We start from the raw sequence: 19599 nt of genomic DNA on the forward strand, positions 1-19599 counted from the left end.
TCCCTTCTCTACCCCATCCTCCGGCAGCGACACCCTGTTCTGCACAAAGGCTCATCTCACAGAGGTTTTTTCCATCTAATTGAGCTCCCTTTCTTACAGGCGAGCTCCTTTTTCACTGCCGAGCACAGGAGCTGCCACGATTGCTTCTGCAAGTAGGGCAGGCTCAGCCCCATCCTCAGCGTCAGCATCTCAAACCTGAGCAGTGCAGCATCATACCCTGAGGAGCCGTTCTGCTCAGGGCCCAATTTTGCCCAGCAGGAGGACTTGGAGCGTGATGGAAAGAGAAGCCTGGAGCTTTCCAGAATGTATCTGATAGGGTGATTCACAAGAAATCCACCTGAACGAGCTGGTTTGTACCTGGCTGCACGTACAAGGGGAGCAGCAGAACGGGAATACGTCCCACAAAGTACTAAAGCCAATGCTGCTCCTGCATCTTGTTGACTTGTGATATCACATCCAGGATAATGCATATGACATGCATATAATATATTATATATGCATGTAATAAGGAACCTAACGGCATTGACTAGTGAGACCAGATAGGGAGATGGAGCAGCATGCCCACGACAACACAAGTGTTGTTAAAGAAGGATGCTTTTGTAATGCATAGGGAAAGCAAGAAAAGAAATGCGGTTTTAGGATGTGGATGTCTAGTGGAGAGTGCCACAAATCAGTAAGAGGACCCTGCTGAGGGAAAGGTTCCTGTTGGAGGTCATGGCTTGGCAGCCAGGGATCAGCAGTGCTCCTCAACGGAGCTTGTCACCACTCCTGTTTCAGGCTGGTTAATTAGGCAAAGGGGCATCCTGCCATGCTTATTTAGTAACACAACATGCATAGTTCATTCGTTCCTTAACACAAAACCCCTGGAGTCAATTGGGGTCAATCAGGGTTACCAGGAGAGCATCGTGCAAGCGTATGGCAATCACGCTGCAAGCCAGCTCCTGCCAGGTCACTCACTCCCACAGCAGGCTGCCATAAACAGGCTGATATCTTACATCCCCACTGAAACAGGCCAGTGCTCAGCCTTCCTGAAGCAGAAACCTCTTTCCTGCCTGAATGTCACCAGGCTGAGGCTGTAGGGAATCTGGGAGAGCCCCAAAGCGCCAGCTCTCACTTGGGAACAGCTCATGGCGCCGTTTCCAGGAGCCAGCTCCTGGGGGAGGTGTGATGAGGTAGGAGGAAGCTCCAGGCACCTGTACTTCTGGTTAATTCACATAAACAACTTATTTAAAGCTGGGTAACGTGTATCATGGCAAGCAAGCAAAAGAAGTGGAAGTCAGGCACACGTTTGGCTTCCTCTCTTTGCTAGTCATCTACAGCTTCCAGAGCCGTGGGAAGCCCACACACTTCTCCTGCCAAAATGCCATGCTTGTACCTGAGCTCTTCAAGTGCCCCAGGCTCCCAGTCCTTACCATCATCTTCTGACGGTGCCCACCAAGACCAAGAGCCAAAGGAAAGCCAGCCTTGCTGGTGGATCTCGTGGGAGCTCTCGACCTGGAGACGCTCCCCAGCTGCTCACAGGGGGGATGCGCTTGGAGCAACCTTCCCCTAGACTGGACTACAGAGCACCCAGCCCATGGCAGTGCAAAGACAACGAGGGAAGTGTAAGTCACCGTTTTCTTTTGGTGGCTCAGCACCTATGCGAAGCAGCCAGTGAGTCCACAGAAAATTAGCACTTTGAGTTACTTTCTTCTCTTTTGCTAAGTTTGAGTGCGCTTGGCTGAATGAAGGGCTCGGGAGGAGGCAGCTCCTTGGATACCTCCCCAGGCGGCTGCAGAGGGTGGGAGGGGACGACAGGGACCTGGAGCCTCCGACTCCATCTTTAGATCAGGAGTGGGATGGGGATGAAAATACCATGGGCTAAAAATAACGCATCTTTCCAGGGAAATCAGGAGTTTTAGGGGGCTGCAGATAGGAGCAAAAGCCTTCCTCGCTTTCTGCATTTCATTCTCCATTTTCTTCTCTCCCATTTCATAACAGTGATTGCCAGACAGCAACACCTCCCACCCCCCTGCTGCTGACAGGAGCTATGGGGTTTGACCAGTTGCCCCATCTGATGCTGGCCATGTGTCCAGCTAGTTGGGACCTGCCACTGTCCCCTTCCCAAATATCTGCTTTGGCCACATGCTCCCTCCAAGATCCACCTCAGCCACTTGTGGGGACTATTCCTCAACAGCCACAATGAATTTGGAACTCAGCACATGATAACTAGGGTTAGTGGGTGTCAGGATGCTCTTCACCTTCAGCACTATGCGTGATGCCACCAGGGACATGGGATCACTAGAGAAGCAGAGCTGCCAGTGTGAGCTCTGGCTCCCATCATACGACTGGGGTCATTCAGCCCCCCAGCAAGTACCAGTTTCAGTTTGAGTGATTCTTCCCACCGAGCCGTGACAACGTGCACCAGTACAGGGAGAGCAGTCTCCCTCAGCACCGGTTCATTAGTGCCTCCCTGGCACTAGCCAGCAAAAATACTTGTCCTGTACAAGGATGCAAACATTATCTAGGGCTTTCTTCCCCTCCCAAGATGGTTGCACAGTTTTTCTATGAAGCTCACACATGCAGCTTGCTGACAATGCTGTGACAAAGCCTAGAGTGACGATGCAACTCTATTTGCAGAACACAAATCTTTTAGCCCTTTTAGCTACACCCTTTTAGCCCTGTTTTACTGCAAGACCCCATCCTTCCTCCAAAAAACAGGCCACCATGGCCCATGCCCTCACCCTCCCTGGGACTCACACCATTTGAAACCAGAGGTGAAGACTTTGCCCAGGCTCCAGTGGCACATACAAAGGGCGCTGCTCATCTCACCCGCTCATGCTCCTCCTGCACCTACCAGACCCAGGCTCAAATCTCCTCATTAGTTCTCACACAACTTCCAAGGGCAGCTGACAGTCAAGGTCCTAATTCATAAAGCAATTAATGGATCAAGCCTCGCTACTTCAAAGAGTGAGTTCTGGTATTTGTATGAATCTCGGGGCTTGGGACAAGCTCATGTGAGCTGCAGGCAAAAAGAGGATCAGAACACAGAGCAATTTTCCCAGAAGATCAAGCAAACCTAAAGCCCAACTGCACTAACAGATCTTGCAATGTCTTCCTTTCCTCAGAAAGTTTTTAAGAGCACTCAGCTCAAGTGTTGCTTTTCTTCCTCAACTCTTAAGAAAATAAATCCCTTAAGCGAACACATCCATTCCGAGCCGGACAGTGATGCTGTGTAAAGGGAAACAAAACTCAAGGCACTGCAAAGCCCAGGTGGGACCTTGCTGTGGGTCTTCACTCTGTGTGAAGGCACGTGGATATTGCAGTGATGAGCAACAGCAAGAAACCCCAAGATGGACATACATGCAAGGGTGAGTTTGCCAAGGGTGCCTGAAGGCATTTGCTCAAGAGCTCAGGGAGCCAAGACAGAGTCCAACCTTCCAAATCTGAAATTTAATCCCCGTTGTCAGCTAGTGACCCCGGGGAGAGGTCACCTTCCCGTGGTACCTGCAGAGAGCACCATGATATTGGGTACAACCCAACCCCAAATTAATTCTCTACTTAATTAAACAGGCAGGTTCCAAGGGGAGCACATTAAAGCCATTTCACCAACCCATGAGCTTTCTGAAGCATGGAAACACATCATTGCCCAAGGGCACACCAACATGGGCTTCAGCCCTACCCAAGGGACTAAACACCTGGACACCTTCTTTTCTCACCCAAGCCCTCAGGGTAGGAAGGAAGCAATGGTAGGAGCAGCAAGCAGAGTGTTTCTGTTGAAAACAGCATTATGTACAAGGAGTGGCCATCTGGTGGGTTTGCACCTCCACACACTGCGCGGCTCTGCTCCACCCTGAACGTGACCATGAACAGCAGCAGCTTCAGGAAGAGGAGAAAATTACCAGGTGTAATTGAAACTGCAGGGAGGAGCTAGGGACATAAAATGTAATTATCCACCATGGACTGGAGCCAAGATTAGCAATACTACTTCTGGTCATTTAAAGTTCCTATTAACTTTTCCATGTGCTGATGATACCGGGTTTGTGTCTTACTGGCTGTGAGATGCAGCACTTGCAGAAGAAAGACCCAGGCCTCCTCTCATAAGGGTCTTGAACCACCTGTAGAGGAGGGGGTGAGGGTCTAGACTTTAACAGAAGCCTTCTCCAAGGATCTGGAAGATCTTCCTCCCTAGATACCAAGGTGGAAGGGCTAGGAGGATGCTCCAGCTGAGCCCCAGTTGTACTACTCTCCTCTCCAGGCATTGGTGGCCAGAGTTGGCTACGGTGCCTTTTTGGTGCTTGGGAAGATGATCTGGGTGGGCACCACAACAATTCAGAGACCTCTTTGACTACAGTTGGTGAGACTGGGTGGACCACCTCAATCTCCTCTCCTTGCACTCCATCACAGCAGGCTGCAAGACACCCAGCCATTTCACATCCAAACAGCATTGTGGACATCTCCACATCCATCTTCTGCTCAGCCCATTCCCCTGCACAACGGAGCAGGGCAACAAACTCAACGGGCTATTGTGTGCCTGCAGCTGATTCAAAACCCTCTTGCTGAGGTTCTACCACTCCCCCTCTCCCCCTCTGCACCATTTCCCTTGCACCCTCATCATCTGAGGATGCAGGAGCTGCAGAACATCCTTCACCAGCCTTGTCCCACGCCTGGCCAAGGCTTCCAACCACAGCACCAGGAGGATGAAGTTTGTTGGCGACTCTGGCACCTACATGACCTGTTTCTGTTTCCTCACCCTTGGACACTTTTGGGGAGCAGTGGGCACTGCTGGGGGTGCCCCAAACAACAATCACCCCTTGCTCTACTCCTTGCATGAAACCAGCACGAAATCAGTGCACACCTATGGAATCCATGTCTTTGCCAAGAGGTGGAAGACCACTGCCTCCAGCCTTAGGGCTTCCCCCAGGAAGGTCTTGGCTTCAGCAGCTTCTTAAAGGCTTTTTTAAGCCTTTGAAGGAAAGCACACCACCTTTTCTCCATTTTAAGCAAGGAAAAAGCACTGCCCCCCGATCAGCATGCACCCACCCTCACGGCCCCCTTACCTCCACCAGGTGAGGCGTGGGGTTGAAGCCACACATGTTGCAGACCTGCTGCCGACAGGTTGTGCACGTGTTGTAGTTGGGGGGCTCGCCGGAGCCCACATTGATCTCCACCTTGCACAGGGGGCACAGGACCTTTGCTTTCGGCACTTCCTTTGGCTTGACACCCTGCTCCGGCTTGCCCGGCTTCGCGGCCGGCGCGGCCCCGGCACGGCCCTGTGCCCCCGGCGCTTTGGGACCAGCTTCTTTGCTGGCATCGCTGAAGACGATTTTTGGAGGCACTTTGCCAGGAGATGGCTGACTCGGAGCGGGGGCCTCTGGCTGGGCAGACATGAGTGTGCTTGCCTGGGTCAGGAGGGAAGCCCCGAAGCCAAAGAGCTTCCCTGTGAGCCCCTCCTGGGGCTGCTCTTGTGCTCCAGCGCCGGGGGTCGGGGCAGCAGGCTTTGCGCCTGTGTCTCCCGTAGCCTTTCTCTGCTCAGAGGGGGAAGGCTTGGCTTGCTGATGCTGTGGGGAGGACCTGGCCGCCTCCTGAGGTTTTGGCTGGCCTTGGCCATGCGGGTCCCTCTGTGGCGTGGTGGGGTGAGGTTTGGGTGGCTCTGGCGGCAGGGTGCGGGCAGCCGGCGGGGTCTTATCAGCAGCCGAGGGCGGCGGGTGCTTGGCTGGGGAGTGGGATGGGGACGGCGAAGGAGAGTGCAGCTGCTGCTGGCTCTTGGAGCGAGGAGCAGTGGTCATGTCCATCCCCAGCGCACGCTGCATCTGGCAGTTCAAGCACAACCATTCCTTCACCTGTGAAACAAGGAGAGGACACGGGCTGTGAGCAGCAGGCAGGCCCAGCACACCCCTAGCTTCCCCCAAACAAGCCCCGTGTAGATACAGGAACAAGCAGCAACCCCTGAAAATCATTTTGGTACCATGTTCTCCACAGAAAGCATCTCGCAGTCAGGGTGAACAGACCCCATCTGTCACAGGTACCCATGGCACAACATGCCAGTGCAAAAGCAAGCTTTAATTAGTGTTGGTTTGCTTCCAAGGCTTCTGCTGTAAAGCTCCTGCTAGCAATGGGGCTCTGCGCTCCTGGCCCCACCACCTCCCTAAAGCCCATTTATTTTTCCTCCCACTCCATCAAATCACAGATTGATTTGGATTGGAAAGAACCTTAAAGCTCATCCAGTTCCAACCCCCTGCCACGGGCAGGGACACCTTCCACTAGAGCAGGTTGCTCCAAGCCCCTGTGTCCAACCTGGCCTTGAACACTGCCAGGGATGGGGCAGCCACAGCTTCTCTGGGCACCACTTGGCGACCAGAGCAAGTGTCTGGTCACTTGGCAACAATGACCAGAAAACAGACAGGGCCCCTCAGACAGGAGCAGAGGGCTGGCAGGAGGTCCAGTGCAGGTGTACAGAGAGATGCTGCTATCACGCACGCATACAACTGCAATGCTCCCCAGCACACGCACGCTGCCTGCTGTTGCCAGGCACTTCCCAGAGGAAACCCCACTAAGAGATGCCTGGTGCTTCCCCAAGGCCAGCAGAGATGGCTCTTCTGGAATCAGTCTGGTGGTTGTGATAGCCCACACAAAAACTTGGCACTGCAGCCCTTAAGGGACAGCAGAGAGCAGGTTCTCCTCGCAGGGCACATCTGCGCTGCTGGGCAGTACATGGTTAATTCCCACTCTCACCACAAAGAACTTTGGGATGCAAATGAAAACTATAATGCTCCCTGGCTAAGTGGTGATAAATGAAAGACTTCCCCCCTTGAGAGACATTCCCTGTCACACCCTAATGTCTGAATTAAGTTAATTAAAGAGGCCATATGAAAGCTGTGAGCCTTCCCATACCCGCAGTCCCCAGGATGCTCAGCGCCCGTGCAAATATTAATATATAGCACAGTCGGCAGCACAGCCAGGTCTGCCTGCAAAAGGTTTCTCTGAGGCAAGCAACTAGGGTGGCAAAAATGACCAGAGTACTCCCCAAAACCGGAGCAGCACCCATGACAAGTTTACCCAGAGCCTGCATGGGTGGCTGCACAGGCAGCACCCAACAGCTCCCAGCCCCTGCGCTCTCCTGGGGCTGCACGTCCCAGCACAAGCTGCAGGAGACGTGGATTTTCCTGCCTTTCATTTCAGGAGCTGTCTCCTCATCCCAGAGTTATGGATCACCTCCAAGGCTCGGCTTAATCCCCCCCGAAGAGACATTAACTGCTCCACCACCTCACCCAGCCCCATCTCTCCAGGTCTGTGTGGGCTTTTGGGTGGTGCACAACCGATTCATAACCTGGCTACTGGGGGTTTTCCCCCTATGCTGCAACAACAGGCATGTTTTAACCCTTTTCTGCTCACAGGAGCTGACTGCAGAGATGCAGTTGGGTGTTTTGGCAGGTCCTGCGATGGGACAGGACAGCAAGTCCCCAATAATAGAGGCAGATGTGCCCTTAACCCCTCCTCATAGGTCCCCCCTCCCCAGGAGGGCTCCCATAAAGCCAAGCCTTCAAATAATAAACTTTTTGAAACAGAGGAAATTCAGATCAACTAGGAAAGATGGATTAAAATCAAAGAGGGGTGCATGAGCAAACCTCCCCTGCCCACTCCCTGCCCAGTACAGGCGGGCTCACTGGGTTGCAGAGAGCTCCGCATTGCCTCTTCATCTCCAGCAAAGCCTTACAAGCCTGGCTGCACATCAGCTCTGTGCTCTTTGCAGCCAGTACTGTGCTTGCAGAGCTCCCACGCCGCTATCCCCACCAGCCTCTGCTCGAGTATTTTCACTCTGAGCTGGGTGAAAAGCAGCCTCATCTTTTCCCCCAGCAATCCTGCGCTATTTCGCTGTTTCTCCAAGTTGTTCCAAACGAAACACATTATATTTAGTTTCTGAAAATAGCGCTTTAGTTTTTATAATTTCTTATGGTCTTGCTGTCTCTCTTCTGACATACAGAATGCCTCGTGTTATTTTTGCTTTCACACCCCCTGGAATTTCTTCCCACTATTCTATTTCAGAACACCTCCCAGAATCCCATCAGCTTTGCCTGCCGTCCCCATCAGCTCCAATTAAGGGAGAACCAATCCTTTCTATTGAGGTTCTCCTTCCCCACAAAGTTCCCAGTATCTGAGAAATGCAAATCTTCCCTCTCCACATAATCTCCTTACTCACACTTCAAGACCCTCCGGTGAGGTAGAAACTGGGGCAAGAGGAGATCTTCCCAAACCCTCCATCAGGGCTGTTTGCATCTAGATTTTAAGGGACCATGACCAAAAAGTACGTGGAAAAAGACATGCTCCACACTCCTGGGTTCGTGTTGTCTGTATTTATTGTTGCCTGGCACAAGATTTAACTTATTTTCTGGAACGGGAAAAATACGTTGCTGCTCTCCTGCATAAACTTCCAAACAACCAAACAAAATAGAGGGAATTCAACTGATTGCCCTCGACTGTCTGCCAGCTTTAGCGAGAAGCAAGCGCTGGTGGTGAATACCAAACAGCTCACAGCTCCAGCTCTGCTGGTTCACCCCCTCCCCGTGTCCCTGCTTTGCACCTGGGCAAGGCTTGTGCAGGAGAACTGCTCCCTAGGCACCGGCAGGTACCATGCCCAGGTCCCCAAGCTACAATATGGCTCATGGACAAGCCCACAAGGATCTTCCTGAGCTCAGGGCTGGGGAACAACATAATCATTGGAGCTTTCTCTCTTTCCACAATAAACTCAGCTTACGTGATCAACTCAGAAAAAAGTCAGGGGGCTTTCAGATGGGATAGGAACCATCAAATTTCTCTTGGTGACTCGCTGACCAACTGCTGAAGAACGCCTGTCCTGAGGAACAGGAGGAAGCTGCAGGGAAACAGTGGGGCAGCCCGCTCCCAGAGCAAGCATTTGAGATGTAAATTTAGTTGGGATTATCACAAATTGCCTGACCAGCCTCTGCTGATGCAACTGATGACACAATGTGTGGATTACACAGATCAAAGAGGACTTAAAGGATCCCAGAGGGAAGACAGTAAAGAGGAAGGGCCAAATCGTCTTGCCAAACATCCTTCCCCCAAGAAAGAGAAAGGAGGATGGAAAAGCCTGGGTGTAAATCTTTACTAATCCAACCCCTGAAAGTTTTCACTTGGTGGAGAACTGAGCAAATAAGACAAAGAAATAGATTAAACTATTCGTTTGGCTGGCATTGCTGTCCTCTGAACACTCCTCTTCTTGCCTTCAGACTCATCATGCAGGGGGAAGATGCTCAGAAAACAGTAGAGAAGTAGGGGCAAGAATATGGAAAGAATAATTTACCCTACTACTACTTCATCTCTGCTAACAGTTGGGGTAACCAGCAGAATGAAACATCTATAGGTGAGAAGTGAAAAACCCAACATTACTGAAAACTGGAGTTCCAGCTCACCTGGTGAGAATGCTGAAGACACCATTATACTCTAAAATCAGGGGAGGTAAAATTGTGCTCTCTTGAATAGTCTGAAGCTGGCATGCTATCCTCTTCCACCCCAGGAAATGGGACTGGGGGAAATACTGAAAAATACAAAGAAAATGGGGACATGGATGATAGTTCTGAAAGCAAGCTGATGCCTCAATGAAGGGCTGACAAGGCTGGCTCAAAGTGAAGGTGTCTGCTCTGCAAAACAGAGAGCACCATTAGAAACAGAAAATCAGCAAATACCAGAGCTCAGCACATGAGAAGCTGTGAAGTGTTTAAACCACATGAAAACAAAGGAGCTTCAGGAAGAAGTCTCTTGGGGAGCAGTAGGAAGGATTGATCAAGGGCAGTAGGGACAAAGGCCATCCTAGAAAGGACAAGGGTCCATCACTGGGTGGAGGTGGTAAAGCTGTTAACGAGACAGATCTGGCAGATGTGCTGTAATTACTGTCATTGAACATTTGGGAAGAAGCAGGATAACACTCATTACAAGGATGAAGCATTTCCAACTTATTAGCAATCGAGAAGAACATTCAACAACATCTACCAGCACCAGAAGAGATTTAAATTTGGCAGATCTGAATAATTTTGCATCCAAGAGATCCAAGACAGCAAAGAAAACTGCTGCGTGCTGATGTTTGTTTTTAAGAGGAAATTTCAGAAGACCGGAAGAGTCTGCTTGAATATCCAAAAAGGCAAAGGTATGGCCTGAAGGGGAGAGTTAGCCAGACATCTGTCCAAGACAGAAAGACACCGCTGGATTCATGCAGCAGAGAACTGAAGGGCACGTGGACATGCCAGTCAATGTGGTTTTAAGCAAAATAGGTCATGGCAAGCAAACATGAGTTTATTCTCTGCATATTTGATATTAGTAATGCACAGAAGCAATATCCTTAGTGTCCAAAAGGTGTTCTGACCACATATGACATGCTGACCAAAGAAAAAAAACCACTATAAAATATTAATAGTGAATATGTTAAATGGATTTTGGACTAGTTACCTGGCTGATCTGGGAGACAAAAAGGGTTCAGCACTGCTCACATATCTTTCTACTAAGGTCTTCATCTCACTATGGCTAACACCACTCACAGCAGATTTTTGGTAAAATGCTAGATATCGATGAAGACAAGCCTCTGCTGCCTGGCAAACCTGCACTTGCTCCATGTGGGAAGCCCAGAGCTGGAGTAGTAGTGAGGAGGTGGTTCTGTCTCCTCTTCCAGCACCAAGGGACTCCTTCCAGACCCCTCAGCACTTTCACACCGACATTTTAAGGAGATTTAGTAAAACACTGTGGGAGATACAGACCGGATCTGCAAAAGTGATTCTAGGGATGCAGAAAATGTCTGAAATGGGAGAATTAAAGAGGTTGATCTTTTTCGTTTATCAAAGAGAAGATTAAGAAGTGACTTGATTACGATATAGCAGCACATTCAGTGGAAACAATATCAGGTACTAAAAGGTTCTTAATTAGGCAGAAAAAGGCATAAGAAGAACTAATGACTGGAAATGGAAGCCAAATATATTAAGCATCACTTTTAACAGCAGATGTTTCTAACCATTAAAGCAAATTATACGCATGCTGTTGGGCTCAGCAGAAGACTGATGGAGGTGAAGTCTGCAGGCCTTTCATTTATAGGGTATTTTATACCCATACTGATCTCAAGAGCTTTGAAAGTTTGAACAATCTTATCTTTACTGACATGCAATACCTGACCCAGCCCTGCATGCAGCCTAGTGCAACCACGACCATCAGCCTTACCCTTTCCCACCACAGACCCCTGCAACATCCCAGAATATTCCTCTAAACCCTTTCCCAAATCCTGTTATTTCCCAGCCCATGGGCAGGTCTGCAACCCACAGCATTTGCAGGGTCACCACTGCCAGATGTGCCTCCCTCTCTCAATGCCATCCTGCAGCTGTGAGCATGGACCATTTGCAAATCCTGTTAGGAATGAAAACGTTTCCAGTCAGCGTTTCCCTAAAAACCAAATGTAGCAGGAGCATACACAGCACATGCTGGCTGTGCCCGGGGCAGATTTAAACACCAATAAGAATTATAGATGGGCACATGCATGGTGGATCAGATCCTGATGCTCTGTAGAGGGATGCAGTAGAGAAGAGCAGGGCTTTGCACAAGTACACGTGGGGGACCAAAAAGCATCCCTGTGTGCTGCAGCTTAAGGATCCCTCTAGAAAACCCCCAAGAAAAGCACCCAGTTAAAAATCATCTGAAACAAGAGAGACAGCTTGAGTTTATAACTCTTCTGAAGCTATTCTGACACCACCTATTTTAGGAAACGATGTGGAAACAGCCCATCCCCTGGATTTGTTACCAGGAGATGCAAGGGAATGCTGGTGATGTGCACGTTGTTTTGTTCTCCTGAGGTAAGACAAATACAGCCCTAAAAGTATCTCAAGGATAAAGTCCAGCCTTTGCAGAAGGCAGGGAAAGCTTTAAAATGAGCTGTAAGCAGAAAGACTTCTTAATCGAACAGGCAAGATCTCTTCAAGCCAAAATTTAGGATTATAATGAAAGGTAATTCTGTCTTTGCTGAGGGTTGGTTATTTTGTACCATTTGGAGGTCACCCAGGATGTGTGATCCTACTACACAAAAATAATAAAACCAAGTAGAAGAGCATTAGATGGCCACATTTAAGAATTTGGAGACTTGAGACTAAATGGCTTCTCACCAGCTCTACCCAATTACAACACCTGATTGCAGCCAAAGCCATCTGACCATGCTAGCTATACGACCCTGTATCAGAGGAGGTCACTGGGCACTGTAGGAGCACAGTCCATCTGACTTGTTATAAATGATTATTTCAGGCTGTGAAGAACAGCTCCCAAGACATTTTGAGTCAAGCGTGGTCAATCCCACCACAGGTTGGCCACTTTGAACAGGATGAAGCAAAGCAGCTTTGTTCAGCAGAAGATACAACCCATCCTCCTCCTCGGGTGTGAGGCAACAGGGTGCAACTAGATGAAAAACAAGGCGGCAAGTTCATGGGAAATCAGAGGAGAAAAGGAGAATGGGATTTCTCCAAGTTGCCCAAAACGTGTATTTAATATTCTACAAAACTGGAAATCCTGAAAAAAAACCCCAACCCAACATGTTTGGGAAGAGGAAGACAGCAAGTCTTTGGCAGGAGCTCTTTGAGAGCCCCAAACAGGCACCAGCCCCAGAGCCACCACTCCTGGAGCCAACCCGCAGCAGATCCACCCCGAGGCCACAGTCACAGCTCCCTCCTCTGCCTTTCGCAGGCACCAGAACAGCCAGAACTAGAAGAATATAAGAATAACCAAAGCTGGAATCGGTAATGAAGGCACTGTGTTAATCAGGCTAATGGAGAGGCTCGATGCCAAGACCACTGACTGGATGAAGAAGGGTTTCATTAATGGGTGCTCCTGGTTTATCCTGGAAGAACACTGCACCAGCCTGGCCTCTCCCTAGAGCTGTGAGAGCTGCCAGCGATCTGCCTGAGGGTGTCCTGATGTGTCTGCAATTCATCAGCTCTGCCCGAGATGAAGAACCGCTGTCTCCCAAAATCAGCCAGTCAGCAAAACGTCCCTTCCCCTCCATGCATCCCGGATCCACTCCAGGGGAGCCCTCCAGGACCACGTCTTGCCTTTTACATTGTCATGCTGAAACCTGCCAAAGCCACGTACCCTGCAATTAAAGCGACATCCTGATCCAAGAGACGAGGCCGTGCTAGAAGGCAGCCCTTGGCTAAAGAACAGAGGGAACAGCAAGCTGTGGCGGGGAGCTGGGATACTGCTGGGAAGGCAGGAGGTGGGGATGGCTGTAGGAGAGCAGGCAAAGCTCAGCAAATCCTGGAAGAGCTGCTGATGCATGGAAGTATCTAAAGGTAGCGCATGGAGAAGGCTTCCCACACCATCTCACACTGGCTGGTGCAGCATAGAACAAATACAAATGTATGTCTTATCCTGAAGTTTGGGGGTTTGTTTTTTAAAGCAGAACTATCGCTGATTTCTCCTACAGCAGCGCAGGGACAGCTTGCCATGAAGCTCACGTGCTGAGGGTAGGAAAAACAGCCCCTGTTGGGATCAGTGTGCAGCCTGCGTGCAGATGAAATGAGAAGCCTGCAAAGCATCCTGTGGGAGGCTGCAGCGTGGTGTGATGTGGGGGGAGCAGGTAACGTCAGGAGATGAAGACTCCTAAGGCACCTCTGGAGGACTATGAACGGTCCAGGGTGCAGGAATTGTCATGTATCCGTGGCCAGGCTGCATGTCAAGACATCACCAAAATTCATGCCTGCATCCAGGTGGAGAGGAGGTGGATGCAAACACACAGGCAGCGTGGGCTGAGGCTTCCTGGTCCAAATCTAAAGTACAGTTTGAGGAGAACCCAGGCCTCCAGAGGAACTGTGCAATTAGGAGTGCTTTGGCACTTAATTGACAGGGGGATTGGTCACTGAGGCACTTCTGAAAAAGGCCACCTTATGCTCATCTTTATCTTCAAACATCTCAATACAAATAAAACCCAGTTCTTAGCACTCCTGCCCAGAAGGGGAAGCCACTGAAGCCATCAGCAATCATCCTGCTAACACTTGCCAGAAAATAATCAACTTGCTCGCTTGCTGGCGAGCGAGAGGAACCAACCCCCAAACTCATCTCCTGCACTGTAAATAACAGATGGGAAACCGCGTTTGTCCTGAGAACCGAGCTGCGGAATCAGACAGTGCCATTTCATCCTATTAGTCACTCCTTAACCAGCTTCCTTTTCTCTAGTTAGCACTCCCAAAACCAAGGGAAGGCTGCTAGAGCAAGTCTTCTCCTCTCCCAAAGGGCCTCAGGAGGCATTAACCCACATGAGGCTCTGCAGACCCTCAACCTCCAGCTCCTGTGCCTTGCTGTTCAGATGATCTTTGCCCACACCATGCAGAGATGAAGCAAACATTCAAAGAATATAACTGCACGCTGAGCAGCTTTGCAACTAACCTTGCTGTGCCATCACACGCAGGAAGGACGGTGCTCCCCCAGCAGCATCCCCACGGCTAAGGCGGCGATTGAGCTGCTAGCTCCTCGGTAAGCACAACCATCCCCTTCTTCACTCCTCACCCTTGCTGGCGGAGAGAAGCAGATGGGCAGGAGGAAACCTTCACCCAGCGCTGCTCCTCTGCTCCCCCAGGAGCACGGGTCCCCCCGCCAAAGGCAGGCGCTGCCTAGCTAAGCAGTGCCACTGCCTGAGGCGAAGGGACAAGTCCTTCCAGTTCATTAGGGAAGGTTTCTTGTGCAATTTGCTGCCTCGCTAGCTCCTGTTTAGACAGCCTTTGTTCCCTGTCCGCAGGAGAGCATGAAAGGTTTGGATGCCTGTGCGTGCTCAGAGGATGCTGTCTCCTGGGCCTGGTCAGGGAGGATGGCAAAGAGCTCACCCCAGGTTTTAACCTCTCGAGCTCTGCACGCTGATGCGCTCTAAGTGCAGCCCCAGGTCCACTCCCGCTCCCTAATGCAGGACTTCCACACCAGCCCTCTCGGTCAAGGAAAGCCTAATGGCTTGCTTTGCCTTCTGCTGCTGCTGAAGGACAGACATCCAGAGTAACAGGAGCCTCCGGTCCTGCTCACTCATTGTCTTCTGCAGCACTAAAACAGCAGCCTGGGAGGGAGCAGAGGAGCTCAAAACTTTCCACTCAGTGGTACCTCCTGCCCAAAGCAGAGAAATGCATGAGGCCATGGGGTTTCTCTGGGTGCAATGTGGTCACCATGTACAGAGGTGATATAGCTATTATGCTATAAAGAGCATATGCTGCTCTTGATAAATAGACTTAGAACAGTCTATTTAATAAACTTGCCCAGTTTGCTATTGGTAACACAGAATTCATTTACTGCACAGCTCCCATTTTTTCAGTTATGAGTGGTCCCTGCTGCAGCCTTGCCTGCAAGTTTCTGGCTCCTTTGGGAACCTTCCTGGACAATTACAGCAATAGGAGATAATGGCTGCAGCTCAGGGACTAAACTAAACATGCTGGAATATTTGAAGGTGCATTTACACTCCAAACACTGCATTACCTTGACAGCATCAATATCTCAGTTTGGTACAGCAGCAGTCAGGGTGGAAAGGATCGTGATCCTCTGACCCAGTAGCAAGTGTCTGGGACAGAAGCTTTTGAACAGTAAAGACAACCCCAGAGCCAGCATAAATAGCCCAAAGTACTTTCAGAGACAGTCACAGACCTGGTGTTATGGCCTCACATTTTCTCCAGACAGAAGGAGTCAAGTTAGGTCTCATTTATCCTGGGCCAATACACATTTACGAGTGAAGCCGCTGGAATGAACAACTTCTGCAAATGAACATATCAGAGTGGATCAATGCATCAAAGCAGAACGTATTTTCTGCCTTTTTTATTATTCTGGATTAAATATGTAATAAATGCTCTTGCAGAATTTGAGGCCTGAAGATAGACAAGCCATTGCACAATCTTCTTACATACCTAAACAGACTTAATTGCTCAATTATTCCAGATAAACACGATAAATTCCCTGCCATGAATAATTTATAATCCAGCTAGCCACACAATCTATGAAGCACAAATCTATGGCTGAGGCAAAGGGGAAGCAAGCAGATGCCATGATCCCGAGACACCCTGCTTGTTATCGAAGGAGCTGCAGCACAGTCTGCCTGGAGCAGGTCTAAACATCCCTGGAATCACTCCAACAGCCCATACCTTCACCTGGGTTATTGCGTTGCTCAAAGGTCATAAATACCGAACAAATTACATAGGCACAAAGTTCGGATGTGCACCTGGGAGGGGACAGGCACAGCACATACCCTCTTCTGCTCATGGTCCAGACGTTGCTGGGTGTCCCCCAAGCCCCTCCTCAGGAGCTGGCTGTACTGGTTTAGCCAGGAATTCCATTAGATGGTCGTGACTGAGCTTAAAGAGCTGCAGCGAAGCACAGCAAGATGCAGTGCACTGGAGGATGGAGGCCTGCAGGGGCCATCACGAGGGACAGCACTCAGAACATTATGGAGGAGGCAAGGGAAGGAGGACTGCTGGGGAGATGAAGGGACTTGCCATGCTCGAATAGAAGAGACCTGAGAGAGGGACCCGAAAGATGTCCAGAAGGAGGGTTAATCCTAAACCCATGACAAAGCCATCCTGGGCAGCCCCTTCCCACGGCAGAGGGGTAACGAACCGCAGCACTGAGTACTGCTTGGGAAAACTGTTGTACCCACCACACATCCACCAGTGAGAGGGGCAGGTATCACCTCCGGGCTCCAGTGACCCCAGATGAATGCAAGAAGCTCTCCTATAGAGCTTGGGGCCCTATCATAAACCTTGAACATCTTTATGATTCTCTGAGAAGCAGAAGAGAGGCACTGGGTGGGTTGCCTCCAGCCTGGGCACGCAGCATTGCCCTTCCCTGCCCCGCTCCCAACTCTTCCCAAAAGATGCTCCTACATCTGAGTTTTATTTGTGCTGCTGCTTTGTTCCAACCAACCCATATTAAAGGATTTCACCCTGATCTCTTGCAGCAGCAAGAAGAGAGGGCTGTGTAATGGCCTCCAAAAGGCTTTGGTTCTGTCTTCTGCCCCAGGCAGGATCAAACAAGCCTGCATCGCTGCTGACAGATGTTTGTCTAATTTGGGCTTTAAAACTCCCCATCAGTTGTGGATTTACTGGGTGGGCAGCAAAAGAGGGAATAAAGGGGCTTTGGCTTAACCACCCTCACTGCTAGAAAACGTTCCCAAAATACTAACCTAAATCTTCCTTGCAGTCTAAGTCCATTACTTGCCACCCTACAGACCATGAACACTGAACAGCAGCTCTTTTATCCAGTAAAAACAGCCTGTCACCAACTTCCCTGCAGAAGGCATCCATCCAGGGGAGCATGTCCTGGCACCAAGACCACAACGTGCAAAATACCTCCTAGAAGTGACTGGCCACCAACTTGGCGCCGCAGATCTCTTGGTCTTGACCTCCCTGGGCCTCCATGGCACCTCCATGACCTTCAGACCCAATTAATGGTTTTCTGCATTTCCAGGTCCAGTTTCTGTGCATTTTTAGGAGCTGCTCAGGCAGCTTTGGAGGACCATGTGCTATGGAAGGAGCTCAGCCCTGCATAGTCCCATCAATGGAGTCTACAGATCACCTGCCCCTAGACCCACCTCCTGTCTCACCTTCTTCTGGAGACACCCGCTTGGGTACCCCTCATGCTTCAAACAGGCTTACAAGTATGGCCACAAACACCAGAAACAGCCTGTCCAGTCACCAGCTACCTATTTTAATAAGTTAGAATAGGCTTTCGGTGTTGGAATTCCTATTCTCATCCAAATGCACCTGGACCCAGCTCATAAGTTGTCATCAACTACTAAGTAAAATACACCAATTCTAACACAAAACTCTGCAACCAATTACAATTTGAACAGATACCCATAAAGCCACATCACTGTTAATTGGGTTTTTATAGCCATTATATGCCCTGTAAGGAGGGGATTAAGAATTGTAAGCCAGTTTACAATGGCAATCACCTTGCCTTCAAAAACAAATGCTAGTTGCAAAGCAAGATTCATATTGGTCCTTCAAATAATGGTATTTTGCTTGCTGACCTACAGTCGTTACTGCTATGGAGATCTGAGCCACTCTTAATCAGAAAGAATCCTGATGTTCAAGAGGCTGCATCTTCTATCATCACACAGGCCAAAACATGAAGTTACACAATTATGGGAGCTCTTTGCTGCCCTCCTGATGAGGGGCTCAAAGGATCCCCATAGAGCCACCTGCCTAGGACCCCTGAGCCCAACTTAAACCCTGGGCAAGCTTAGCATGAAAGCTCGTTTGTTCTGCTCAAACGAGGGGCCAAATCCTCAATGGCAAAACTAGAAACCATTACAGAAGAGAGAAAAATTCAAATAGCAATGGCTCAGTTAAAAGAAATATCACAGAAGGAAATCTTTCCTCCACCTTTCGGGGCTGCTCAGCTTTTCTTTGGGAGCTGCAAACAGCAGCAGCAGCTTTTTGCTAACACAAACCCCCGCCCCCAAACCCACCATGCAAGAATTCCCTCACAAACACGCTTTTTGTGCAAACACACCACCATCAACCACTATTTCAATGTCGCCCTTAGCTCCTTACTGCCCACATGTTGATATGCACCCCACAGACCATCAGGAGCAACTCCCTTCCCAAGAGAGCACTCCCACCACTGAGCTACAGCAGCGTTTCTGGCACCGGTGGCTGCAAAGAGAAGATGGAAAGAGAGATGGAGATGCATTGCACACAGTAGTGCCATGCAACCCAAGCAATAATTATGAGAGGAATAAATCAGGTTGCTTGTTTGAGCAAAGTGTTTAAGAGCTCCTCGGCAAGGGCATCCGTCCACGCCATCAAAGCCGACAGCTCGGTGTGCAGGAGTGCACCAGTGTTTAATGAAATCTCAAATTAACTTGTCAGGCAAAGAGAAAAAAAAAACCCAAAAAACAACCTTCTCTTACTTGTAAATTGTGTATTTTTGATTAAAGTACCACAGCTGTGACAGCCAGCCACCTCCGGGAAGCCATCCTTTGCCTCTGGCAGGATGCTTCTGGAAAGGGGCACAGTTTCTATTAAAGCATTTCTTACTCAAGCCCTAGAGCTCAACACATCATCTGTAGGTGCTGAATGTGCCCAGCACCTCCATGCATGGTCTCATCCACCCGTGCTGCAGCCAAGGAGCACACTGGACTGGGTGACAGGCAATGCAGTGCACCGGGAATGGCACCACTCCGTGTCCAACCAGACAGGAAAGAAACTATAGAGGAGCAAACTGCACAGTTCAAGCTGATTTGCTCCAATGCTAATTAGAAACCACTTTTGGAGAGAAACAATAAATCTTGTCACTGTGCCCTGGCTGCAAACCCAGTGTAATTACCACAGGACTGACTTGGATCCACAGGGCATTTTTTACAGGCAAGGTGGCAGAAGCAATTTCTGCTGCCTCCATTTTTGGGTGTTCAGCTGGAGAGGTCTCACCTCTGATTTTCAAGCGGTGTGCATCAAAACCTCCAGCTGAACGGTGAGAGCAATGCTGACTGCGAGCAATCAGACCCAAATTGCCTTAAATCGGGCAAGTAAGGAACGGGTTGGCCAGGAAGGTGGAAGCAGCAGGATCCGTGCACCGGGGGGGAAACATTTTACATCCCAACAAATACCACCTTCC

General features: G+C 49.8%; 1 protein-coding gene across 1 annotated transcript in view; it reads right to left on the bottom strand.

Annotated features, from left to right (window-relative positions):
* BSN (bassoon presynaptic cytomatrix protein) overlaps positions 1–19599 on the bottom strand; it is a 95433-nt gene that overhangs the window by 39941 nt on the left and 35893 nt on the right. Inside the window, 1 exon segment of the mRNA XM_030501027.1 lies at positions 5040–5822. Coding sequence (XP_030356887.1) covers positions 5040–5822 — 783 coding nt within the window.

Source organism: Strigops habroptila, chromosome 11, assembly GCF_004027225.2.
Source record: "Strigops habroptila isolate Jane chromosome 11, bStrHab1.2.pri, whole genome shotgun sequence".
NCBI lineage: Eukaryota > Metazoa > Chordata > Aves > Psittaciformes > Psittacidae > Strigops > Strigops habroptila.